The sequence below is a fragment of the Macaca thibetana genome, chromosome 5 (assembly GCF_024542745.1).
Source record: "Macaca thibetana thibetana isolate TM-01 chromosome 5, ASM2454274v1, whole genome shotgun sequence".
In the NCBI taxonomy this organism is placed as follows: Eukaryota; Metazoa; Chordata; class Mammalia; order Primates; family Cercopithecidae; genus Macaca; species Macaca thibetana.
Window position 1 is genome coordinate 125,157,423 of NC_065582.1, and position 27,546 is coordinate 125,184,968.

The 27,546-nt window shown below is 40.1% G+C and overlaps 1 protein-coding gene across 7 annotated transcripts; it reads right to left on the bottom strand.

Moving 5' to 3' along the window:
* Positions 1-2,589: 2,589 nt before the first annotated feature.
* Positions 2,590-27,514, bottom strand: LOC126954637 (cytochrome c oxidase assembly protein COX18, mitochondrial). 7 transcript variants are annotated; one of them, XM_050790313.1, is made up of 8 exons: positions 27,028-27,514; positions 25,749-25,849; positions 23,016-23,179; positions 22,546-22,670; positions 19,576-19,683; positions 12,033-16,757; positions 7,752-7,960; positions 2,590-5,314 (listed from the first exon to the last, which is right to left on the bottom strand). In XM_050790313.1, exons 1-6 carry the CDS (start codon positions 27,358-27,360, stop codon positions 16,584-16,586), a joined length of 1,005 nt encoding a protein of 334 aa, XP_050646270.1. In that variant the 5' UTR covers positions 27,361-27,514; the 3' UTR covers positions 2,590-5,314; positions 7,752-7,960; positions 12,033-16,583. The 7 variants fall into 7 exon arrangements, with proteins under 7 accessions (XP_050646270.1, XP_050646269.1, XP_050646268.1 ...); XM_050790312.1 differs by having other exon boundaries at positions 2,590-5,917; XM_050790311.1 differs by having other exon boundaries at positions 2,590-6,870.
* Positions 27,515-27,546: the final 32 nt, after the last annotated feature.

Consider the following 27,546-nt stretch of genomic DNA (forward strand, 5'->3'; position numbering starts at 1 on the left):
TGGCTTAGGCTATGATATTCAGTGGAGGTTGTGGTGAAGCTTTGCTAGGGACAGGGACCCCAACGAGGGCCTGGTCTTTGGGCCACATTGGTGGCAGTGGTGGGCCAAATGGGCCAGTCCTTGAGTCCCTGGGTAGTGTATGCAAGCACCAGTAATACCAGGTCTCAGCAGGTTGATCCTTGGCCCTTCAGGATCTTGAACTGGTGCTAGTAGTGGCAGGACTATGCTCTGTGGGTGGGTGGGTTCTTGGGCCCATTCGGCAAGTGTTGTTCATGTTCAAGTGAATAAATCCTTGTTGATCTTTCAGTCTAGTTGGACTGGCAGGTATATCTGTAGGTGAGTTCAATCAATCTCATGTAACAGGATTATGTAAGAAAAACATACTGGATGAAACTGGCAAGGCCTCTTCCTCAGTTGTCAGAGATATGGACAGTTTTTTCTTTCTAGAAAATATTCCCAAGTCATCTTGAAGACATGGTAGCACCTCCTCAGGTTGCTCCTAAGGGAAACATTTAACACATTTTAAATCTTATTCGATGATGGAGAACAAATAAATCTCATCTTATATCTTGCTTTCCCAGCACTTAATTTGATTATAAGACCATTTTGATTGCAAAAAATACCAACTACCAGCTGGGCACGGTGGCTCACGCCTATAATCCCAGCACTTTGGGAGGCTGAGGAGGGTGGATTATCTGAAGTCAGGAGTTTAAGACCAGCCTGGCCAAAATGGTGAAACCCCGTCTCTACTAAAAATACAAAAATTAGGTGGGTGTGGTCGTGGGTGCCTATAATCCCACCTACTTGAGAGGCCAAGACAGGAGAATCACTAGAACCCAGGAGGTGGAGGTTGCAGTGAGCCGATATCATGCCATTGCATTCCAGCCTGGATGACAAGAAGAAAAAAGAAACACAAACTAACAAATTCAAACTAGATTAAGCAAAAAGGTAATAGATTGATTCATATAACCACAAAGTCTATGGGTAAGGTTGGTTTTAGGCATGGGTGAGCCTAGGAGCCTACACAATATTCTTAGGACTAGGACAGTTGTTTTCTTTGTTTTTTTGTTTTTTGTTTCTTTTCTTTGAGACAGAGTTTTGCTCTTGTTGCCCAGGCTGCCGGAGTGCAATGGCGCAAACTCAGCTCACTGCAACCTCTACCTCCCGGGTTCAAGCAATTCTCCTGCCTCAGCCTCCCGAGTAGCTGGGATTACACGTATGCGCCACCACACCTGCCTAATTTTGTATTTTTAGTAGAGTCGAGGTTTCTCCAGGTTGTCAGGCTGGTCTTGAACTTCCAACCTCAGGTTGCCCACCTCAGCCTCCCAAAGGGCTGTGATTACAGGTGTGAGCCACCACACCCAACCTGGACCATTTTACTTTATTGTTCAACTTTGTTTTCTTTTGGATTGGTCTAATTCTCAAGTTCCAAGTACAGATACAGCTACTAATAGTTGTAGGCTCAGAAAATCCCTAAATCACTAAAGTGCTTGCTTTACTTACAGCAAATGTTCTAGGGAAGAACATAATTGGCTTGTGTGACAGATGACTCCCCAAAGATGTCATGTCCCATCCCAGAACCTATGAGTCTGTTACCTTACATGACAAAAGAAACTTTGAAGATGTAATTAAGTTAAGGTTCTTGAGATGAGATGCTCCCTATTGAGATAACCTCTCCTCTTGACATTATCCTGGATTATCCAGGTGGGCCCCAGGTAATCACAGATGAAAGGCAGGAGGTCAGAGAAGAGAAGAGGTACTATGCTGTTGGACCTGAGGATGGAAGAAGGGAGCCGTGAGCCAAGGAATGCAGGTGGCCTAGAAGCTCTAAAAGGCAAAGAAACACATTCTCTCCTTGAGTGTCCAGAATGAACACAGCCCCAAGGACCCATTTTAGACTGATCTCCAGTACTGTAAAACAATAAACTTGTTGCTTTGTTTTAAGTCATTAAGTTTGTGGTAATTTGTTACCAAAGCAAGAGGAAAGTAATTCAGCCTGTGATGATTGTCCCTCCCTGAGCCAACTGCTCTGACTGTGGAGGGGAGTGAGAGGTAGTCCATTGGTGTGGGTTATATACACCACTCCCTGAATCAGGGTTGAGCTAAGTCCAGTGAAACCAAATGAATGATGTGCTGGGGTGGAATGGATCTTCAAAGATACATGACTTCTCCACCCTACTCCTTATAGCTGCTTAGCAGCCCTCTATACACATGAAATGTAAAACATAATGTGACTATTACTCAACAGCAGACAGCCCAAATTATCCTTTAGGTCCTGCATTCATTTTGAATCCAGAGCCTTATTTTTTTTTTTTAAAAGATCTATGATTTTTAATTCCATGAAATTACAATAAAGCTCCAAGATTATATACGTATGTAAAATTTTCAGATTATATCCTGCTCAGTTGTGTGTGCATGAAGATTAAAATCAAAAAGGTTGAAAAAGAAAGCAGATTGGTTTCTATGGTGGGTTTTTTGGGAGAGTTTTTTCTTACATAGTTTATTTTGAAATATGTTTGATTTCCACTAATACTGTTATAGTGGTACTTGTTCAGTAAATGGTTATTGAAAACTATGAAAAGTTCTCTGTTCTCTCTTTTTTTTTTTCATATTTCCCCAGTTTTATTGTGGCATAATCTACTACAACTAGTATCTTTGAGTGATTTGTATTCTTTTGAATCAGGTTCATGAAATTCTACATGGCAGGAAATCTACATAAGAATTCAATAATAAATAGTGAAAGGACAAAAAAAAATTACAACAAAAGTTTGCATTCAGAAGAGGGAAGAAGGGGACAAGTCCATAGCACACACACATCCTGGGGGTCCCTGACCTGGCAGTAAATTAGGTTTTAGTTTGTTGTGCTCATAGCCACATGTGAAATAGACACTGAGGAGGCTTCCACTTCTGCAGCTGTACCAATTTCCTCTTGGTACTGGTTCTGCTGCTGAGGAGGTACCTCAGGAGTTAAGCTGTCCTGGGCCTTGGTAATCCAGGCATGGGATTCCTTCGGCAATGTATTTACCTTGAAAACTTAGCATCTGCTTCTTGATTCACTTTTTCACAATTCTATGCTCTGGCAAGCAAACACAGAGTTTGCGGAGCTATGGTCTGTGGGTCCTGACTCCATTTCTGTCTCTTCAGCAACAGGCCTTAATACGGGTCTATTTCTTATAAACAATGGACTCGGGTTGTTCTTCAGAGTGAACCTGCTTCTAATTGCTGGGCTGCATCTCAGAGGGTGGCTCTTCAGAATGGAGGTAATTATGATCATTACTTGTATAGGGAAGGCAAAGCTTTACCTCTCCTTTCTTAGGGTCTTTGGCTGGGCCTGTGAGTTACACTGAAATAAGATAGATGGGCAGAAGACAATCATTCGGATTTTTACATGTACACAGCAACCCCCAAAGAGGTGGCAAAATCTAGGCCAGCCTGGGAAACATAGTAAAACCCTATCTCTACAGTGCTTACATATTAGGTTGAACAAAGAGAGGTAATTATGGAAAAGTAATTGCCCAGACCAGGGCAATAAACTGAATATCATGATTAAGTCACATAAATTTTTTGTTTTCTCAGTTTATATAAACGTTATGTTTACACTATGTTGGAGTCCATTAAATGTGCAATTGCACTATGTCTTAAAACTATGAAGATATTTTAATTTAAAAATACTTTATTGTGGCTGGGTGCAGTGGCTCATACCTGTAATCCCAAGACTTTGGGAGATTGAGGCGGGCAGATCATGAGGTCAGGAGATCGAGACCATTCTGGCCAACATGGTGAAACCCTGTCTCTACTAAAAATACAAAAATTAGCTGGACGTGGTGGTGCGTGCTTGTAGTCCCAGCTACTCGGGAGGCTGAGGCCGGAGAATCGCTTGAACCTAGGAGGCAGAGGTTGCAGTGAGCCAAGATCGTGGCACTGCACTCCAGCCTGGTGACAGAGCAAGACTCTGTCTCCAAACAAACAAGCAACAAAACAAAACAAAAAAACAAAACACTTTATTGCTCAAAAATGCTAACAATCATCTGACTCTTCAGTGATCTTTTTGCTGGTGGATGGTCTTGCCTTGATGTTAATGGTTGCTGATTCCTCAGAGTGGCAGTTGCTGAAGGTTGGGGTGGCTGTGGCAATTTCTGCATCATTTCTGCAGTGACTTCCTCTACTGAAGTTTGAATACCTCGAAGCCACCCATAAGGATGAGAATCAATTTCTTCCAAACTTCTGTTAATGTTCATATTTTGACCTCCTCCCATGAATCACAAATATTCTTTTTGGCATCAAGAATGGTGAATTCTTTTCAGAAGGGTTTCAATGTACTTTTCCCTGATCCATCAGAGGAATGACTATCTATGGCAGCTATAGCCTTACAAAATGTATCTCTTAAATATGACTTAAAGCTGAAATCATTCCTTGATATATGGGCTACAGAATGGATACTGTGTTAGCAGGCATGAAAACATTAATGTCCTTGTATACCTCCACCAGAGCTCTTGGGTGACTACGTATGCTGTCAAAGAGCAATAATATTTGAAAAGAATCTCTTTTTCTGAGCACTAGGTCTCAACAGTGGGCTTTAAATAGTAAACTCTGCTGTAAAGTGATGTGCTGTCATCCAGGCTTTGTTGTTTCATTTACAGAGCACAGGCAGAATGGATTTAGCATCAATCTTAAGGGCTTAGGATTTTCAGAATGGCACATGAGCATTGGCTTCAACTGAAAGTCACCAGCTGCATTAGTCCACAATATGAATCAGCCTGTCCTTCGACACTTTGAAGCCAGGCATTGACTTCTCCTCTCTAGCTATGAAAATCCTAGATGGCACGTTCTTCCACTAGAAGGTTATTTTATCTACATTGAAATCTTTTGTTCAACGTAGCCACTTTCATCAGTTATCTTAGCTAGATATTCTGGAGAACTTGCTGCAATTTCTACATTAGCACTTGCTGCTTCACCTTGCACTATTATGTTATGGAGACAACTTCTTTCCTTAAACCTCATGTATCTACCTCGGCCGGCTTCCAAGTTTTCTTCTGCAGCTTTCTTACCTCTCTCAGCCTTCACAGAATTGAAGAGAGTTGGGTCTTGCTCTAGATTAGGCCTTATTTAAGGGAATGTTGTGGCTGGTTTAAACTTCGATCCGGAGCATTAAAACTTTCTCCATGTCAGCAATCCAGCTGTTTCGCTTTCCTGTCATTTGTGCGTTCACTGGAGTAGCACTTTTAACGTCCTTCAAGAGCCTTTCCTTTGCATTCACAATGTGGCTGTTTGGCACAAGAGGCCTAGCTTTCAGTCCATCCTGGTTCTGACATGCCTTCCAATTTAAAATGAGAGATATGTGAGTCTTCCTTTCACTTAACCACTTAAGAGTCCACTGTAATTTAAATATTGCTATGTCTCAGGGAATAGGGAGGCCCAAGGAGAGGGAAAGGGATGGGGGAATGGCCGGTACTGGAGCAGTGAGAACACACACAACATTTATGGATTCAGTTCACTAGTCTTCTAGGGGTGTGTTTCATGACACCACAAAACAACGATCATAGTAATATCAAAGATCACTGATCAAGCTAGACATGGTAGCCCACACCTGAAATCCCAGCACTTTAGGATGCTGAGGTGGGAGGATCGCTTGAGGCCACAATTTGGAGACCAGCCTGGGTAATATAGGGAGGCCCCATCGCTACAAAATATATATACATATATAGTTTATTTTTAAAAATTAAAAAGTAAACCCTAAGATCTCTGAGCACGGATCACCATAACGGCTATAATAATGAAAAAGTTTGAAATATTGCAAGAGTTACCAAAACATGACACAGAGGCACAAAGTGAGCACATGGTATTGGAAAAAATGGAGCTGACAGACTTGCTTGAAGCAGGGTTGGCACAATCTCTTAATGTGTAAAAAGCACAATATCTGTGAAACACAAGAAAGCGAATTGGAATATAACAAGGTATGCCTGTATATAAAATATACATACATAGATACTATACATATAAATATAAATGTGCATATAGTATATATTAATGTTTTCAAATAGAAACACACAAAGAACGAAGCTATATATTAATTCATCAACATGGAACTCACAGCCAACAGCATTATAACTCATTCCTATAATATGTAAATAATGAGGATCGACTGCATTTTGAGTAAAATAACACATTATCACATAGATATAGAAGTATAAGTCCCAATAATTCATCTGAAAGTCTTCATCTCTGTTGGGGAGGGGATTAGAAATAAAGCACAACTGAAGCTTCTATAATAAACTTTACAAGAGGAGAATTTCTTACTTTTAGCAGCCCATGAAATAAATTTTAAACAGCATAGAAGAAGCTGCAAATTCTCTCTATAGGTACAGATTTTATATTTTTAATATGTCCACCTCGGAGGGATCTATCATTCACTGAAAAATCCGGAAACTTGAAGTTTGTGGCAATAAAAGTGACTCTATCTTGGGAGCTAATCTGCCATGTTGACTTCTAACTAACCCCAGTCCTAAAGATGCCTCCTGAGTCCTATTTTATTTACTGTCTTTAGTGTAAGGACATGCCTGCCATTAGATCCAAGCAACCTTGAAGTTATCATACAAATTACAGGCTATGACCATATAGCATTCTTGCCTGTTCTGGAGGGTTGCCTTTAATTGTCTCTATACAGCATGTACACCCTTTCCCTATGGTATAAAAGTCCTGGGTCTGGGGCGTATTGATGCAGAGCCCTACCTGTTTTGCTGCTGCCCAAGAGCATGCTTCTATCTTTAAGTTCCCCAATAAATCATCCTTTACTGCAAACTGGTTTTGTCTGCCTCGTTCTTTGGTTCCTTGGGTCCTTCTGCATTTGGGGGCTGCTCTGTTTATGTGGCCCTTTCACAGAAACTTATAATTGGAAAAAATTCTTCAAATTAATTGTGCAACAGTTGGAACATGCAGATATACAAAAATACAGCTGCTATCAAATGAATATAGTCAGGTATATTTCATATTCCATTTTTATGTTGTCCTACAGAGCTACAGTTTGCTCAAAAGACAAAAATCAAAGCAAATTAAATACAATACTGCCTTCCCAATTCCCAGTTAAGGCAAAACAAATGTATTAAAAATTGCCTCATCAGAGGTACAAAGAGAGAGAAGCATGCCTGTGAAATCTCAAAATGGAAAAGATAGAAATTGGATATTTTCCAAAGTGGCCTCTTTTTAATGAAATTCTAGCAGAGATCTTCAAGGATAGAGATTTGGGTCAGGTGTTGGGGCCAAAACAGGAGTTCAAAACCAGCCTGGACAATGTAGCAAGACGCCATCTCTTCAAAAATTTTTAGAAATTAGCTGAGAATGGTGCCATGCACCTGTAGTCTCAGCTACTCAGGAGGCTGAGACAGGAGGATTGCTTTAGCCCAGGAATTCAAAGTTGCAGTGAGCTAAAACTGTACCACAGCACTCCAGCCTGGGTGACCAAGTGAAAATCTGTGTTTTAAAAAAAAGGATAGAAATTTCTCTTTTGTTGCCTTAGAGTAATTCAATAGGAATGGTTGTGGTTGCTTTCTTAAAGCACTGATTTTTATTTCAGGTATTTCCACTGATGCTTTTGTTCTAAAACACAAAAAATGTCCTATTTTATAAAACAAAACCAGCAGTATAGGACTAAACAATTGAAAGCAGGCTATCTTGCAACATTTACCTAAATACTGGGCAATAAAGCAAGCAGTCAGTAGTAGAACACAAGGAAACATGGTCCCTCTGTTACTTACTCTTTGGGGAAAGTTTTGTCAATGTCTCCGTCATGTTCAAGTTATAGCCATCCAAAAAGTTAGTGTTTTGAGAAGTAGGCAAGGCCTCTTAGGAAAGGGCTTCCTTAGTTTTAATATAGTTGATTAACAAAACTTGAAAATTTTGCAGCTGTTCCTTGCCTGCTATTTGTTTTTCCTTTTCTTGTGCTATCAGCCAGACCTTGTGGTTCCTTTTTTTAAAAAAAAAAAAAAAAAAAAAAAGATAAGGTCTCACTGCTGTTGTCCAGGCTGGAATGCAATGGAGTTGCCTCGTTTCACTACAACCTCCGCCTCCCAGGTTCAAGTGATTCTTCTACATCAGCCTCCCGAGTAGCTGGAATTACAGGCATGTGCTACCACACCTGGCTAATTTTTGTATTTTCAGTAGAGATGGGATTTCACCATTTTGGCCAGGCTAGTCTCGAACCTCTGACCTCAAATGATCCACCCACTTCAGCCTCCCAAAGTGCTGGGATTACAGGCAGTGAGCCACTGCACCCTGCTGACCTTGTGGTGCCTATGGATGTATATCAACCAGGATCAAAATGCTTTTATATATAGTTCCTTTTTTTGTTTTTTTTGTTTGTTTTTTTTTTTTTTTTTTTTTTTTTCTTTAGACAGAGTCTTACTCTGTTGCCCAGGCTAGAGTGCAGTGGCATGATTTCGGCTCACTGCAACCTCCGCCTCCCGGGTTCAAGCAATTCTCCTGCCTCAGCCTCCCAAGTAGCTGGGATTACAGGCACATGCCACCACGCCTAATTTTTGTATTTTTAGTAGAGATGAGGTTTCACCATGTTGGCCAGGATGGTCTCCATCTCTTGACCTCGTGATCTGCCCGCCTTGGCCTCCCAAAGTGCTGGGATTACAGGCATGAGCCACTGCGCCCGGCCTTATATATAGTTCTTAACTGGGATTGTGGAGGGACTTAGTTGAAACAGATATGAAGGCTGGGCTTTCTGAGCATGGGGATAGAGAACTGTGGAAAAGGAGGATCCTCTTTTGGTGGAACTAATCCTTTTCCTCAGGGGCAATCTCTAAAGCCAGATTAAAATACTATTTTATCAAAATTTTGGCTTTGGGTTGATCCTAATTTCCACAATCTTAAAAAAAAATTTTGAAAAAGATGTAAATTATCTCCAACAGATTTCTTCAATAATATCTTTCTCTTCATGGTAATAAGCAGCACAAACTAATACACCTAATAAACATTTATTTACTAAAAGTTTTTAAAAAATGCATTATTAACAACAGCAATATAATTACTATATAAAGTTCAAAATTTCTAATAATTCCTTTTGCTTTTAGATTGTATTCCACTAATGGTTTTCAGTCAAGGCAATTTGTTCAAGAGTCACCCAATAGCTCCCCCTATGTGGCTGTTAGTCCTTACCTGATGAACAATTTAGTTCAGTTTCAGTTTGCTTTATTTGTTGGCATCCTAGCAGCTGTCAGTTCGAAGCTCTTAGAGCATTATGGCTTTCAGGTGCTATGAGAGAGAAGGGTCTACTCTATTTTGAGATGATAAAAAGCACTCAAATAGGCCCAGTGCGGTGGCTAATGCCTGTAATCCCAGCACTTTGGGGTGCCAATGTGGGTGGATCACTTGAGGTCAGGAGTTTGAGATCAGCCTGGCCAACATGGTGAAACCCAATCTCTACTAAAAGTACAAAAATTAGCCGGGAGTGGTGGTGCATGCCTGTGGTCCCAGCTACTCAGGAGGCTGAGGCAGGAGAATCGCTTGAACCTGGGAGGCAGAGGGTGCAGTGAGTGCACCACTCAAAAAAACAAAACAAAACAAAACAAAAAAAAAGATGACTGTCTTCAAAATTCTGTACAATTTTATTTTGCAATTATGTGATCCATCTAGAATGTTGAATACATAATTATAAACACGATTCACATGCATGCTCTCTTGCTAAGTTTTCCCCTATGATTTAATTTCTATTAAGATTAAAATATACTGTCATATACTTGTTCTTTTTTTTTTTTTTTTTTTTTTTTGAGACAGAGTCTTGCTCTGTCGCCCAGGCTGGGGTGCAGTGGCTGGATCTCAGCTCACTGCAAGCTCCGCCTCCCGGGTTTAGACCATTCTCCTGCCTCAGCCTCCCGAGTAGCTGGGACTACAGGCGCCCGCCACCTCGCCCGGCTAGTTTTTTGTATTTTTTAGTAGAGACGGGGTTTCACCGTGTTAGCCAGGATGGTCTCGATCTCCTGACCTCGTGATCCGCCCGTCTCGGCCTCCCAAAGTGCTGGGATTACAGGCTTGAGCCACCACGCCCGGCCTACTTGTTCTTAATTGTTCTTAACTGTCATAATTGTTCTTAAAATTTGCTAAATCCTTTAGCAGAGCTTTTCAAAGAGCAAGCTTTTTAAATTTATCTTGCTTTTTCTAAGCTATGAACTTTTAAATTTTACAAGGTTCTCAGATCAACTTAATCTTGTTTTGTTAGACTAAGTGTCTGTTTTCTGTTGCTTATAACAGAATATTTGAAACTGGGTAATTTATAAAGGAAATGAAATTATTTCTTACAGTTATGGAGGCTGAGAAATCCAAGATCAAGTGGGTACAACTAGTGAGAGCCTTCTTGTAAGTGGGGACTCTGGAGACCTGAGGCAGTGCCTGGTATCACATGGTAAGGGGGATGTGCATGCTTCAGTGCTAGCTCAGGTCTCTCTTCTTCTCCTTATAAAGACAGCAGCTCTGCTCCCATTATAACCTATTAATCCATAAGCCAATTGATCCATTTATGAGAAGAGAGCCCTCATGATCCAATCACCATGTAATGGCCCCATGCCTCTCAATACTGCCACACTGGAGATCAAGTTCCAACATGAGTTTTGGAGAAGACATTCAAACCATAAAACCAAGGTTTGCCCATCTAAAGTATTCTCTTACTTAGCATTAGCTTCATCACACTAGTAGTTTTTAATTATTATTTTTTTAGACAGAGTCTCATTCTGTCGCCTAGGCTGGAGTGCAGTGGCGCAATCTCGGCTTAATGCTACCTCCACCTCCTGGGTTCAGCGATTTGCTTTTCACTTTCTTAAGAGTTATCAAGGAGATATCTCAAATCTTCATATTCCATATCATTAGCAGAAGAATACATGTAAATTCAGGGTTTTTAGAGTTTGCTTAAACTGTACATGGATCAAATTCTTACTTACATATTATTTTAGTTGTATACATGGTACAGAACCACCACATTCCAGAAACTTTGGATAAATAAGATTATCTATGACTAATGTTGTGGCTTTAGGAAATTCCAACTTCTCAAAACCAAATGATTTTATAAAATACAATCATAGTATATGAAAAAAGAAAACAGATAACTAGAAAATACCCATTATTACAAGTTTAAGCAACACTAGTAAGGTTCAAATGGAAAATCTACACATTCATATAATTTCCAGATTATCTGGGTTCTGCTTGAACCAGCTCGTAAGGCCCAAGTGTTTATAATAATAACTCATTGTTTTACTCATATTTACATGAAGCTTTATTTAGCTTTAATACAGAAATCTAAATTCTTGCATGGTTCCAAATATTATGCCTGAAATTCCAAAGTCTGCATTCTATAGTAGCTGCAGTTAACACCTAGAGGAAAAAACAAACTACATTCTTTAATTTTTTTTTTTCTAGGGTCTGCATTCCTACTGCTTCTGGGACTTAAATCTGATATACAGGCAATTTTAAAGGTGACTACTAAAAAAAAGAAAAGGTGATTCCTGGGATTCTTAGAAGAATAAAATATGAAGGTATAAGGGTGATTTAATGACAGGTGCAAAATATAAGCAGATTATGCGTCCAATAAAAAAAGAAAACAAAAACCAGCAAAACACAGAAGGTACCAAGGTTTTTTTGGGCACTCATTTTTTCACACAAACTACAATTTTCCCAACATCATCTAGGACGACCTCTGTACCGCCTCTGAGATGTGAACTGTGAGAGAACATTTTAAATGGTCCATTTTTAAGGCATGATAAATCTAAGCACTGGCAGACAGCCTTGGTATGTAACAAACCGCACTGCTCATGTACCTAGAAGGTCACGATAAATGAACAGAATGTAGAGTAGGAGTCAGCCCACAAAAGGGAAGATAGTTTTGTTATTGGGAAATCAAAACTTAAGGGGTGAAGGGAATGGGGTATATAGCCTTATAAGGGGGTAATGAAACTTAGGCAATGTCCCAGAAGATTGTAACGCCATAGTAGTTAGCCAATCAGAAACTGGGGGAGGGACTTGCATGCTAGGAGGTAAATTACCTGCTGTAACTGCACCAGACACCCAGTCTTGCAAGACTGCCATTAAAGTCTTGTTTCCACTGTTCTTTGTGTCTCCGAGTCTGTTCTTTGGGTTTGGACAGGTGAATGTGAGATTCTTAGATGAAGATATGGTCTTTAGCTCGAGTGCTGTTAAACGTACCTGAAAAGTCTTCTCCCCAAGTTTGGCTTTTCCCTCAAGGTTCTTAATGAGGCTTTGCAACCTCTCCTGGGTTATCTGTGAGGGTGGCAATTAACAATTTTGATTTTCTTTTGTAAGCCTCATCTTCGCACTTAGAACATCTGACTAGGATAGGATTTGTTGTTTTCCCTTCTAATGGTCCCAGGGAAAAGTAATTTGGGATCATTTCTGATATGCCAATTCTATTAATATACATTTGAACTCAGGTATCCTAAACTATGAATTGATCCAGGAGTGAGTCTCCCTCCCTGACTCTTGAAATGAGAAGCATTTATTAAGAGAGTGAATCTGGCCTAGAGACAAAAATGAGACCCACAGGAACAGATCTCCTGTAAGAAGGGTGGGTAACACCCCTGTGGGGAAGGGTGACACAAACATTACAGTCCTCACCCAAGGAGACAAAAGCCTTCCTGAACTCTGCAGGGCCCAGCGAGGGGATATAGGCAGGCCAGACAGCAAGACATCAAGGGGTCTTAAGAGCATGTATATTCCCTGTTCTGTAGCCCTGACTTCATTCAGGCTCTGAAACTGCTTCAGGCTATGACAAACTTGGAAATAAGACCACAGACTTGCAATTTTCTGAAATACAATACAGATTTTTTGCTCTTTACTAAAAAAAAAAATATGCCTGAAGAAAAAAATCAAGAGTATTTACCATCCTGAAGTCAGGTAACTTCAGGTAACTGATTCACTTCAGTTCATAATACACCAGTTTTCTTTATACATGGGTTTATCCCAAGATCCCAGCTACCCTCACTTGTCAGAAATCATTTTGGGATCTTTGGGATCTTGGAGGAAGGGCCCTGTATTCTCAAACTTCCTGTATATATTTGAAAAGAAATTTCAAGTTTGAAAGTTTGACAGTGGGAGAGCAATAAGAAACTAAGCACAATATACATTTGAAAAAAGATACAAATATACATTTTGAAATCAAGGGGACTCACAGTAAACAAGGTAAATTATGCAAATGAAAGAAGATTCATTTATTTGAAAAGGGAGTATCTGGAGATAGGAAAAACCAAAGGTGTTTTTTCCTACTTTCTTTTTTGTAGAGACGAGGTCTCACTATGTTGCCCAGGTTGACCTGGAACTCCTGGCCATAAGGATCTGCCCTATCCTGAAGCTTTCTAGGGGTCCCCGGGCACCAGTCATCACATGAGTATACAAAAGACACTTAAAACTCTGCAGATTCCGCTGGACGTCAGGGATTGGGGATAAAGACCAAATACGTATTTCACAATATCATAGCACCTTACTGTTTGCGTCTCAGCAAAAGTGACAAACACAGTGGAAAAAGGAGACTGATTTCTCTTATGCCATTACAAGAAAAATATCTGAGTGAGTACACAGTAGCACACACAGTAAAGGCAAAGTTATTCCAGAGGTAATTTGTAACTGCCAAAATTTTCCTCAAATTCTTTCCTCTTTTTATTATGACGCAAGCTGCACACACATTTCTGCCTCTGCATCCTTGATTGTACATGCTGCAAATATAGTCAATTTGCATTATTTGTGGTACTTATGTTCCATAAAGTTCACAAACACTGAATTAGTGAATACCAAACCACTGCTCCTAGAAAACACACAGGGTTAGGTTTCTGCAAACTTTGTTTTTGTCAACAGATCAATACAACATATTGTTGATTCAGTAACACTGAACTCTCTGCCAACAGCATTATAACTCATGCACGAATGAAGCTTATCTAATACACTTATTTTCTCCTTAAGGCACATCACAGTCTTCTTGAGCTTAGGAACATTAGACAGCACTCCAGCAGGACATTTGGAGGCCATTTTAAACAGTGAAATCACCAACAAAAAGAACAGAAATTAGCAAGACATGGTACTAAGTAGACTCAAAAACGATACATGTTTACAGTATAAGAGCTGAAACTAGAAGGCAGAGTACCATTTGTTTGACTTCTGTTGGGAGGTGACTCACATTTTTCGCCTACAAATGGCCTCAAAAGCACTTGTGCAAATACGGGTTCTGGGGTTATGGATAGATTTGAGCAAGTAGGCAAATTTACAAATATAAAATCCACAAATAATGAGGATGTTTCAATTCCTTCCATGTGGTTGGGAAGCACAATTGCCCCAATAGGACAGTCAGAAACCAGGACTAGGAACTTACATGCAAAAAGAAACTAGTCTTAATTGCCACCATCTATGTCTAAAATAAATTATTGGGGAACTGCAGTAACATGACAAGCAGAATTCTTATCTCTGTGCGCTGTACATTTTTTGTATTAAAAAACAACTTCATTAAGTAGGTGAACTAAAATTTAAGAGACATCAAAGAAATGACTAATGAATTTCACTTTAGTTTTTATTTTATTGTAAAACATTGAGATGGAATGATAGGGTTTCCCAGAATCAGGTCCATATTTTAACTAAATGAAAATTTATGATTTATAGTCCTCTCAAATACCTGTCATACTTGATATCTCAACCAGAGCTAATCTTATCTCTTTACAAATTAAGCAAGTAACTGGATCCACAATTTATAACACCTGTCAATTTTTCCTGTATTAAACCTCTATCATAGTTTAAGCCTATTAGGGTACTTAATCCTTACAAATAAACAGGTTTAAAATCACCTCAATAGGCAACTGCCCTTCTGGTTTTCTTTGACTAAACAAACTGAAAGCTTAAGATTTTCCATTTTGGGTGCTAGCAGTACATGGTGCTACACTCTGTATTCCAGACTTCTTAAATTACAGAAAAAGGAATGTACACTTTTTGTATTCTTTCTGAGCAGGGCTGGAGGCAACATCATCTACCATGCTAGGTACTTGTATGCATGGACTACTCTACTGCATATATTTCAAGTCGCTGCCCCCTTTTCTTCTTCAACCATGCATTAACTCAGGATCAATGTGTGTTCCATTAGAATAAGATTTATTCACTAGGAGTTGCTAGAAAACCTTCCCGGTATCAATGAAGTCCCCGTATTTTGAGTCCTAAGATTTTTCTGAAGAGAAAACCATACATATATAGCCTTTTTTCAGATGCTCTAAGAGGTCTAAAATCCTCTTCACCTCCAAAAAAAGAAACATCTCAGCCGGGCACAGTGGCTCATGCCTGTAATCCCAGGACTTTGGGAGGCCGAAGTGGGCAGATCACTTGAGGGCAGGAGTTCAAGACCATTCTGGTCAACATGGTGAAACCCCATCTCTACTAAAAATACAAAACTTAGCTGGGCGTGGTGGTGCATGCCTGTAGTCCCAGCTACTCAGGAGGCTGAGGTAGGAGGATTGCTTGAACACGGGAGGCAGAAGTTGCAGTGAGCTGAGATCATGCCACTGCACTCCAGCCTGGGTGACAGAGATTCCGTCTCATTAAAAAAATTAAAAAAAAAAAAAAATTGCTGCGTGAGGTGGCTCACGCCTATAATCCCAGCACTTTGGGAGGCCAAGGCAGGTGGATCACTTGAGGTCAGGAGTTCCAGACCAGCCTGCCCAACATGGTGAAACCCCATCTCTACTAAAAACACAAAAATTAGCTGGGCGTGGTGGTGTGCACCTGCAATCCCAGCTACTTGGAGGCTGAGGCAGGAAAATTGCTGGAACCCGGAGGGTAGAGGCTGCAGTGAGCTGAAATTACACCACTGCACTCCAGCCTGGGCAACACAGTGAGACTCCATCTCAAAAAAAAAAAACATGAATCATCTCACTGATCTTCTTATTTTACAAAACAGTAATATGCAGTATTGCTTAGTTTAATTTGACAGCATTCAGTAGCTAACCCTATTCTCCAAAGTTCTGGTAGCTCTAACAAACTGGAACTTTATAAACAGAGACAGGCACTTTGGTTCTATTCTAATACTTTCACAATTAAACATACTGCATTTATAACATTTAAAAGATTTAAATTACTGTCAAATATATCTGGATTGCATCTTTTTTTTTTTTTTCTTTCTCTTTGACAGAGTTTTGCTCTTGTTGTCCAGGCTGGAGTGCAATGGAGCGATCTCAGCTCACTGCAACCTGTGTCTCCCAGGTTCAAGCGATTCTCCTGCCTCAGCCTCTCAGGTAGCTGGGATTACAGGCGCCTGCCACTATGCCCAGCTAATTTTTTTGTATTTTTTAGTAGAGACGGGGTTTCACCATGTTGGCCAGGCTGGTCTCGAACTCCTGACCTCAGGTGATCCACCCACCTTGGCCTCCCAAAGTGCTGGGATTACAGGCATGAGCCACCGTTCCTGGTCTGGATTCCATCTTAATGTACAATATTTCATGAAGTTCATGATTTTAAAAAAAAGGAAATCAAATAACATCTGAATTTCTAAGTCTAAATACATTAAGGTGATAGTGACTCTTGCAACTGTTTTTAAATTATTGGAAAATATGTCATTTTCTTGAAATGAACTTGGTATTAAAGGCAGCAAATATGTCTTTATAAGGAGTCTCTGAATCTGACTTGGTCGATGGTATTCGGCAAAGTTGGCGAAATCCAGGAGAACGCAGCAGCAAGTTCTGTGAAAGACCCATGAAGCTGGAGCATAACCAGTAGAGAACAATTGACTATAAAGAGAAGACATAAATGTTAGCATCTGTAATTCTACCAGGACATCACAGTCCAGACATAGGCAGGCAATAAAAAAGAAAATGACAATCTTTGTAAACAGAAGTATGCCAAGACTGAGCAAGACTTGTAGCAGCTACTAGATTCCTGAGATGGATTAAATAGACAGGTAAAAAAGGTTACAGACAGACCAAAAAGCAAAAATAAAGGGAAAAGAGAAGTATGGAGGGTAGAAAGTAAAAAGAAGCTTAGGCAGAGGCTCAAGAGAGATCTCATCTCCCTTCTTCGACAATGGAGCATACTTTTTCCCCATGAAAAGTCCTGTCCAGCTGCTTACATACTGAAGGTGGAATACTGGAAGCGTGGCATTTATGATGGCAAACTTAGCCTCCGTAGACCTCATTTTCCCCATATAGTCATCTATCTTCCAAATGTTTCCTAATAGCCAGTTTCTCAGTGTAGTAAGGAATGCATTTTCTTTGCCTTCTTCTGAGACAAACAGCCTCAGCATTATCTCCAAATTTCTTTTGTATTACCATTTTGAGCAGCGGTCCCCAACATTTTTGGCACTAGGGACCATCTCATCTATAAGGCATTAGGGACTGTCCTCATCTACAAAGTCGGGGCAGTAATGCATCTACCTCAGAGGATTGCTGTGAGGAATAAATGAGATAATTCATGTAGAGTGGTATGCAAGTATGTGGTCCACATTTAGCACTTACATTGGTTATTTGTTCCAAAGTCAGTCTTTAGGGGCAGAAAGTAGCACATCCTCAAAGGTAGATTAGCACAGTAGTTAAGGGAGGTGCCAAACTGCTTAGATGTGTGTTAAGACTCTATCACTTATAGCTAAGTAACCTTGGATGAGTTACTTAACTTCTCTGTGCCTCAGCTTCCTCATCACCAAAGTGAAGATTATAATAGTACCTTTATCGTTGCGCTGTATAGCACCCCAATTATATGGGGTAAATAGTACCCCAATTATATGGGGTAAAATATGTAAAACATTTAAAACAGTGCTCAGCACAAATTCAATGTTAAATAAATATTGTCTATCATCATCATTTGACTTACCCACCAACAGAAAAAGAACCTGAGCCTAACTACAGCAGACTATAAGTTGACAGCTAAGTATCAATCTCCCCTCTTCCCTAGTAACAAAATCCTAATTTTTATTTGAGTAGGCGGTCATCTAAAAAAAAAAAAAAAAAAAAAAGAAAAAGGGGGAAAAAAAAGACTGTATTTCCTTGCCTCTTCTGCAGTGAGGGATGGCCATAAAACTACGATGTTAACACAACTGTTTGGTGGAACATCTGGCAAGTCTCCTTAAAAGGTGCTGACTACACTTCAGGCACCCTTTACTATTCCTGCATGATAACAAGCTCTAACAGCCATGACCGTAGTGTAGACTTGAAATCACAGGCTGTGGACAACAAAGCAGAAAGAGAGCAGCAGTCTGGGTCTCTCATCTTCATGGACTTGTCCCATCACCCCTAAGCTGCTTAATCAGATTTCCTATAATTGACAGGATAAATTTTGGGTATTTAAAGCATTGTGTTTTAGATCTCTTGTTACTCATTTTGAACTCAATCCCTCCGTAAAACTTAACTGCTTGTATTTTATTTTATCTGGGGGGTTCTTCAGTATATAGCTGGTATGATTTCTCTGTGGAAATGTAGTGAATCTGTGCTGTTCTACTTTTACAGGGTATTTTATGACATTACTACTACTATGTAAAAAGTTCTATAATAGACACTCATTTCATTAATTCTCACAGGCATTATGATATCTATTTTAGAGATGAACAAACTTATTCTGCATAGGATTAATGACAGTATTATGTTCAGTAACAGCCTAAAAAATACATTTTGATGCCAAAAACATATTGCTTTAGATTCCTATAAAAAATACTGTGGGCCAGCTGTGGTGGCTCACACCTGTAATCCCAGTACTTTGGGAGGCCGAGGCAGGTGGATCACCTGAGGTCAGGAGTTTGAGACCAGCCTGGCCAATGTGGTGAAACCCTGCCTCTACTAAAAATACAAAAATTAGCCAGGTATGGTGGCGTGTGCCTGTAATCCCAGGTACTAGGGAGGCTGAGGCAGGAGAACCACTTGAACCTGGGAGGAGGAGGTTGCAGTGAGCTGAGATTGTGCCATTGCACTCCAGCCTGGGCAACAGAGCAAGACTCCATCTCAAAAAAAAAAAAAAAAAAAAAAAAATACTATGAAGTAGTTTTATATATGCTACATCCTAACTATTAACAACAACTGAATTTGACTTTATGTGTTGGCTCTGAGTAAACATAGAGATATACCCAACACAGCTTTTGCCTCCTTAGAAACTTCTAAAGTATTTGTGGGAAACATGCAAAAGACTGAACTAACGGCAAACATAACTGCTTCTTTTTCTATTTCTGTAAAGTTTAATTAGGTATATACAGGGATAAGTTTACCTATTTCACAGAGTTGTTATGAGATTAAATAATACCATACAGGAACCCAAATGGTCTTAGCATTTTGTTTTGTTTCTTTTTTAAGTGCTAAATTCTTTGCTCCAGTTTACATAGGTAGAACTAATTCAATATACCAAGTAGTCAAATGGAAGAAATACTATATTCATGGTATTACGCAAAACACATTGCAAGATTTAAAAAAGGCAAGAAATAGAGACAGATTCGTTACCACAGAAATACTGATTTGGTAAGGGATCAGGTAGTCAGAGGAATTTCAACAGAAGAGGCAAGATCCCAGCCAGGCTAAGCTAAAGTCAGAGAGGATTTAGCACATGCTACACACAATGTTGGTGCTTACTCACTGAGGGTACCGTTGCAGCAACTGGAATCATCAACACCGACATTGCACGGACAAAGTATGTAGCATATGTCTGCAAACGAGATATTCCAATTTTTTGTAGAGCAGAAATCTGAAGGGGTAGAACATATACATGCATAAAGATTATTAAAATGCATATTAAATCAGACAAGCTTTAAAATACAAACTGATTTTTCACTGGTGTCCATCTACACTTTAATAAAAGTAATATATATACACAAAAAGCACTGATTAATCTATATGGCTGATCATCTTTTTATTTTTTGAGACTGGGTCTTGCTGTCAAACAGACCAGTTTGAGGCTGGTCTCAAACTCCTGGGCTCAAGTGATCCTCCCGCCTCCTCCTCCTCCCAAGTAGCTGGGATAATAGGCATGCACCAGCCACTGCACTCAGCTTGATCATCCAACTTTTAAAAACCTTAATAACTGGCCTAGGTGGAAGGATCACTCTAGTCCAGAAGTTTGAGACTACAGTGAGCTATGATTATGCCACTGCACTCCAGCCTGGGCAATAGAGCAAGATCTTGTCTCTTAAAAACAACAACAACAACAACAACAACAAAAAATCACTTACTAATTATGTCAAATTCTTAAATTCTTAAATGACACTTTTTTGGCACAAAGTGTCAAAAAACAAGGGCAATGATTTAAATGGTAGCTATTGTCACAGCATTCTTCAAGCTCCACTTAACAATGATTTATATGGTAGCTACTGTCACAGGATTCTTCAGGCTCCACTTAAGAATTCTGCACAAGGCTGGGGGCCTGTAATCTCAGCGCTGTGGGAGGCCCAGGCAGGCCGATTGTTTGAGCTCAGAAGTTTGAGACCAGCCTAGGCAACTAGGCAACATAGTGAAACCGTCTCTACAAAATATACAAAAATTAGCTGGGTGTGGTGGCATCCCTGTAGTCCCAGCTATTTGGGAGGGAGACTGAGGTGGGAGGATCGCTTGAGCCTGGAAGGCACAGTGAGCTGAGATCATGCCATTGTACTCCGGTCTGGGAGACAGAGTAAGACTGTTTCCAAATAAAAAAAAAAGGAGGAAAAAAAAACAAACCAAACTTCTGCATAATTATGACTCTAGAGCCAAACTACGTAGTTTTACATTTTTATGCCTCACTTTCTCTGCATTAAAAAAGGATAATATTTAGCTCACAGGGTTATTCTAAGAAGTAAATGAGTTGACTTATGTAAATTGCTTATAACAATGCCTATGGTCAGGCACAGTGGCTCACATCTGTAATCCCAGCACTTTGGGAAGCTGAGACAGGCGGATCACTTGAGGTCAGGAGTTCCAGACCAGTCTGGCCAACATGGTAAAACCCAGTCTCTACTAAAAATACAAAAAATTAGCTGGGTGTGATGGCGGGCACCTGTAATCCCAGCTACTTGGGAGGCTGAGGCAAGAGAATCGCTTGAACCTAGGAGGTGGAGGTTGCAGTGAGTGGAGATCACACCAGTGTACTCCAGCCTAGGAAACAGAATGAGACTCTGTCTCAAGAAAAAACAAAAAAAACAAACAAACAAACAAACAAAATGCTTTGAACATAGTGTATGTTAAGTAAGAATAAGCTTTTAATAAGCTTTTATTTTTCTTTTAGAGATGAGGTCTCGCTCTCTGTCGCCCAGGCTGGAGTACAGTAGTAGGATCACAACTCACTGCAGCCTCCATCTCTTGGGCTAAAGCAATCCTCCTGACTCAGCTTCGAGTAGCTGGAACTAGAGGCACATGCCACCATGCCCCACTATGAAAACACTTTCATTAGTCTTTAGAAGACATAGAGGAAAAGACTAGGGGATTGACATTGATTCAGTGTAACCTCGTGCTTATCACTTCCTTCTTTCTAACAAATATTCACTGAATACCAACCACAGGGGGTGGTGCTAGTGCTCTTAGGGAAACATATTTGGACTACAGGTAGAGTCTTTCCTTAAGAAACTTTCACTCAAGACCTTATATTATATCATCTTCATTTTCCTCATCTGAAAGAATAAGGAGTTTATTAGATTTCACAAACATCAGAGGTCATGAGGTCTGGGAGATCTCTCCTGAGGTAAATCATTTTTAAGATTTCTTCCAGTTCAGTCTGTTCTACTCAGAGTCTGAGATTAATTTATGAAATTATATTCATGCTTTCCCTAAACTGCTGAGTAAAGCAGCCTGTGATAAGGGTTAAGACAGGACTGAGAGAGCTGGGTCCCAGCACTTTGGGAGGCCGAGGTGGGTGGATCACCTGAGGTTAGGAGGTCGAGACCAGCCTGGCCAACATGGTGAAACCCTGTCTCTACTAAAAATACAAAAAATTAGCTGGGTATGGTGGCGTGCACCTGTAATCCCAGCTACTCAGGAGGCAGAGGTTGCAGTGAGCCAAGACCGTGCCATTACACTCCAGTCTGGGCAACAAGAGCGAAACTCCATCTGAAACGAAAAAAAAAAAAAAAAAAAAAAAAAAAGACATGACTGAGAGGTCACATTTTCTATGTGTATGTTTTTCCCATTTCATCTTATAAAGACATTCAATGACTTCTTTAAGGTCATAAAGCAAGAAAATAGCAGTCAGGGCCTGACTGTGTTCCCCGCCTACAAATTTACATATTAAATAACACACACCCAACACCAGTCTATTGTAAGAATACAACCAGATTGACTAGGCATCTTCATTACTGTTTTTACCGAAAGCAAATCACAAAATTCTATGTATCAGAATCATACAATTTTGAAGCTGAAAGAGACTTGGAAGTGTACTAATTCAGTGCTTTTACTTTAATTTCGAGAGTTCTGAGGCCCACAGAGGCCTAGGCCAATGCCTGACGTGGAACCAGGAACAAAGGGATCTCACTTCTAACTCAGAGCTATCTTCACCAACTCAAACAAAAATAGATTTGAAGTCAGAACAGCAGCAACAAAAATCCCAATAAATGGCAAACAAATTTCATTTAAAACTACTGACCTCCACTATTAACAAATTGATGACGCCAACAGAGATAGGCAGAATCCAAGTGGAGTCCGGTGCAGTGAGGTCAGGAAACCACAGAATACCACCAGTAGCTAACTGTTCCTGAACAGAAAAACCTGCTAAAATAGTTTTATAAATAAAACAACAGAAGTCCTAAAAACAGCAGAGAAAAATATATAAGACATAAATAAGTATTCTGACAATTCCAACAGTGTCCCTCACAGGAAAGATCTGCACTAGATTTATTCCAGTTTTTCACTCACAATATATCTATTTTTTTCTCAATACAAAATGTTGTCCTCAACACAATCTGTTTACACTTAAGACTTTAAATTCTATGCTCTTATAAGGAAGATATTGAACATATCCTAATTGTGAAAAGTATGCTTTTTTTTTTTTTTTTTTTTTTTTTAGTACAAAGACAATGTTAAAGAACTTCTTTGGGAGACTTATATAATAATTACCTTCTGAATGTGCTGCCCCGGTGCTTAAATTCCGGAGAGCAAAAGACATGAAGATCCACATTGGAAGCTGAATCCAAACCAACACAGTGGCTTTGAAAGGGTGGCAGTTATCTCGCACATATAGTTCTGAAATTATCCTCTTCATATTCTTTAGATAAGTGAGCCTAGATTGAGGTTAGTGGAAAAAAAAGGGAAAGAGGAAATGTCATCTAAGAATCATGCTTTATTTCCATAGCACAAATAGTGCCTGCTGTAGTTATTAGCTAAAGGATTTGTATAAGGGTTTCAGCTGTCACAGGCATGTTGAGGGGTTCCCTAAAGAACAGGCAAATAAAGCCTTTTATCAAAACTTCTACAATATGGTAAATAAGTTACATAACAATCTGAAATTGTCAGACTACAGGCTTTGTCTCTGGTGGTCTTTGGCTGATTAGGCTTTTAAAGTAAATTTCACTACTGACATGGTATAACTACAATTAATATTGGAAATACGGAAGCTAAAAGCAAACTTTAATCAAATCTCTCCACTCCAGACAAACTTAATCACTTCATCTCTGAATATACCTTTTGGAGCTATGTGGTTTTATACTGTGTATGCTCTTGGCCTGTCAAAATAGTCTCCATTTTTCAATCAACTATCTCACAAAGATATTTTTAACCTGTTTCTCTGTTAACCATTAGTTACTACTGTTTTTTTCCTGAAATTTTACTTTTTAGAATAGTCTTCCTTCAGGTCCAAGAGAATATGAGTTAAAAAACAGAAACTAAAGTATTCTTGAGGGGAAAGTCTTCTATTTTATTCATCTTTAAATCTCCTGTATCATACATTTTGTACAGAGGAGGCATTCAATAGTTTTTCTGAATTTAGTCAAATTATAGTGTATAATAAGACAGTACACAAAGACATTCTAGGTCCTTCATAATTTCACATCTGCCTATTCTTCCAATTTTATCTCGTTACTCCTCTAAGACACCTGCATATTCTGGCCCCTGAATGACTTTAGTTCGTCCAACAAATCAGACTTCCGCATAGGCATGCCTTTGGAAGTACTGTATTATATCATCTGTGTGGAAAGCCCACTTTCCTGGCTGTCCATCTGACACACTGTCTTTCACCTTTGAAGACTGAATACTATTGAATGCAGGAAGCTGGCCAAAACTGTGGCTTGCACTTGTAATCCCATCTACTTGGGAGGCTGAAGTGGAAGGATTGCTTGAGGCCAGGAGTTTGAGACTGGCGTGAGCAACACAAGGAGACTCTGTCTTGTTCAAAAAAAAAAAAAAAAAAAGAAAATGCCAGAAGCCCTCAGATGTCTCCTCCTAGAAAGAAACATCTCTAAGGATGTATCTGGACAACCATCCTGCCAGTACGGCTTAAGCAAAGTGCTACAAGTCTTATCTAGGCTGCGTTGATAACCCAGGCAAGCAGCTATTAATTTGGTTCTTTTGGCCTATGGCTGAAGCTTTCAACTTCTTTGATCAGTAAAATTTCAAAACTATAGTTCTGTCAACTTTTAATTTTTACCAAATAAAGACATTAAACTATCACCACGATTTTTTAAAATGTCAGATCTTTTTAACACTAAATAAAGGACACAATCTCATATTAAAAATAGTTGGGAAATTTACACCTATATAAAAATATATGGTTAATAATATATACATAACACAGATTGATACCACAAAGCCCTTTTTCATTGCTTAAAAAGGAGAATAATTTGTCATAGTCTAATAAGGATCAGAGTTTGGGAAACTGATTAAGGAGTTGATTGAAGCAGGAAGGCTTGTAAGTTCCCAGTAAATGAATGCAGACATCCTTGGGCACAACCAAGCACCCTTAGATTGGGACTTTCCAAGAACCCAGGCAGACAAATGCACAGAATAACCACAAAGGATGGACAGTACCTTAGCTATCGAAGTGTTTCTACTGTGGCATTTACGTTTTCTACCTCCTCTTTCCTGTGGGCTATTACCTGCTGTATCTTTTCCAAACGGTCAAGATTGTAAACAACCTGCGTCATTTGTTGACAAATATCACAAAAAAATGGCAAAATACCTTCATCCTGCGAAGCCTGCCCTGACTTTCCTTGATGATCTAGCTCCTTGTACATAATCTTTACAGAGTAGTTAGTTCACTGACATTATTATTTGATTACAGGTCTTTTTCAATAGGCTGGAATCCCTAAAGAATAGGAACATGCTCTTATCTTTCTCCATTTATTTCTTTGCTTTCAGTCCAGCATATGAAACTATCATGCCATATTAATAACTTATGAAAATATAAAAGAGTAGGCCAGGTGCGGTGGCTCACACCTGTAATCCCAGCACTTTGGGAGGCTGAAGGGGGTGGATTACCTGAGGTCAAGAGTTCGAGACCAGCCTGACCAACATGCAGAAACCCCGTCTCTGCTGAAAATACAAAATTAGTCGGGTGTGGTGGTGCATGCCTGTTAATCCCAGCTACTCAGGAGGCTGAGGGAGGAGAATCGCTTGAACCCGGGAGGCAGAGGTTGTGATGAGCCAAGATCGCACCATTGCACTCCAGCCTGGGTAACAAGAGCGAAACTCTGTCTCCAAAAAAAAAAAAAAAAAAAAAAAAAAAAAAAAAAATATATATATATATATGTAAAAGAAATACTGCCAAAACTACAGAATACTCAAACATAATTAACATCACTAATTATGTGTGTGTGTGTGTGTGTGCGCTCTCTTACATGGATATAATTTGCTTACCTGGCAACTCTTTCGGACCACCCCAACTGATTTGCACGAACTACAACTTCTTGGTTAAGATGCCTGGCAATAGCTTTTATTTCTGGCTGCAAATTTTCCACCTAGCTAAAAAATAGGTTTTGTTATGAGCATATAAAAGATCTTTATTCACAATAACTCAGAATTTTTCACATTATTCCCTCGAGTCATTTAAAAATGTAGTTTACTGATCATGTCAAGAAACCTTAAGTCTAAGCACAAGATGTTAATTTGCTTAAAATGTCCTCAGTCACAACCAAATTCACAATGTATACTTATCCATGTGATCCTGGGTAAGTAACTTAACCTCTAAAATCAGGTTCCCTCACATATAAAATATATAACAGCACCTACTTCACAGGGTTATAAGTATTAGATGAGAACTGCACCCTGAGCTTTACTGTTCCATCTTTAGATTTCCTAGTAATGTAAGCGGAGAAAACAGCTGTCTGTTAAGAACCTTCCACTGCGATAGCCACAAATCAAAAACAAAAATAGCATTTATTCCTGCGCTGTGTTCATTCTTCCTGTAAAATGGCTCACTGCCTTAATGTTGCTGCTGATTCCGTTCCTGTTTTGTTTCCGGTTTTTTTCCCCCATGCTCACAACTTGAAAACATGAAAGCCACTATTTTTGAAATATCCCATTTGAATAATCAAGCACTTGAACCCGTATTATCTGACCTGCTCTGATAATGCTGTGAAGTAGGCAAGGAAGGTACTGCTATCCTTATTCCTCAGAAAAAAGGATTCAGCAGTAAAAGTTCAAGTGACTGCGACCGACCAGACACAGTCTTAGTCGGGCCTGGACAGGAATCAAGTTCGCAAACTGTTAGTCCAGTAGTTTCTTCCTAATAAAAAAGATCAGCTGGAATACTTTGGGACGAAAGACGCTGCAGACATACTGGCTGTTAAAACTTTTAAGACATGAATTTTATAGGTTTCGCCAACACAATTTCTTCTGCGACTGATTTCTTTGACTCCGTTCCCCGAGAGCAAGTATAGTAACCACTTGTGCTTGGAGTACAAATCCAGTAGGACAAACGAAATGACAGGTACATGTATCACAAAATATTTAACACACCTAATGCTAGTTAAATTATTTTTAACGTTAAAATGGTCACAATGAAATGGTCACGATGATTAAGCATTAAGCACTGCAGCAGGCAACATCGTGGGATCGAAAACCCTGAGTGAATGTCGGCCTTCCTACGCCGCAGGTGTTGCAGCGCAGGGTACGCGCACGGCTCGGCGCCCCTCACCTTGGCCAGGATGTAGTGCTGGTAGGCGGCCAAAGGCAGCGTGACAGCACCCCGCAGGGCCACGGTGGAGAGCATAATGCTGCCCCACCAGGGCAGGCCTGTGGTGGCCTGCACGCCGAGCAGTACTTCTTCCGCAACCCGCACCGGCGAAGACGCGGCCAGGGCCTCGTACCAGCCGTTCGCATGGACTGCACAGACTGGTGCCACTGCCCACACTGAGAGAGTGGGGCGTTTGGCGCCGCTCGTAGGAACCGGCGCAAGCGCCGGGTCCCTAGCCCGCAGCTGCAGGGCAGGGAGCGGCCGCAGCCACCGACCGCCGAGTCGGCACAGCATTTCTGCACCACGGCAGAGCCCGGAACCCGGGCTTCACAATCCTGCCGACATACACCAGCCAGCCAAAGCTGTTAACGCGCACGCTTCTGCAACAGCGGGCATAAAGCGCGGGCGTATCCGCCTGCAGCCGCGATTGACCTTCCCAGTCAAGCCGGTGACGTCTTGCGTCGCAGTTGATATGACGCA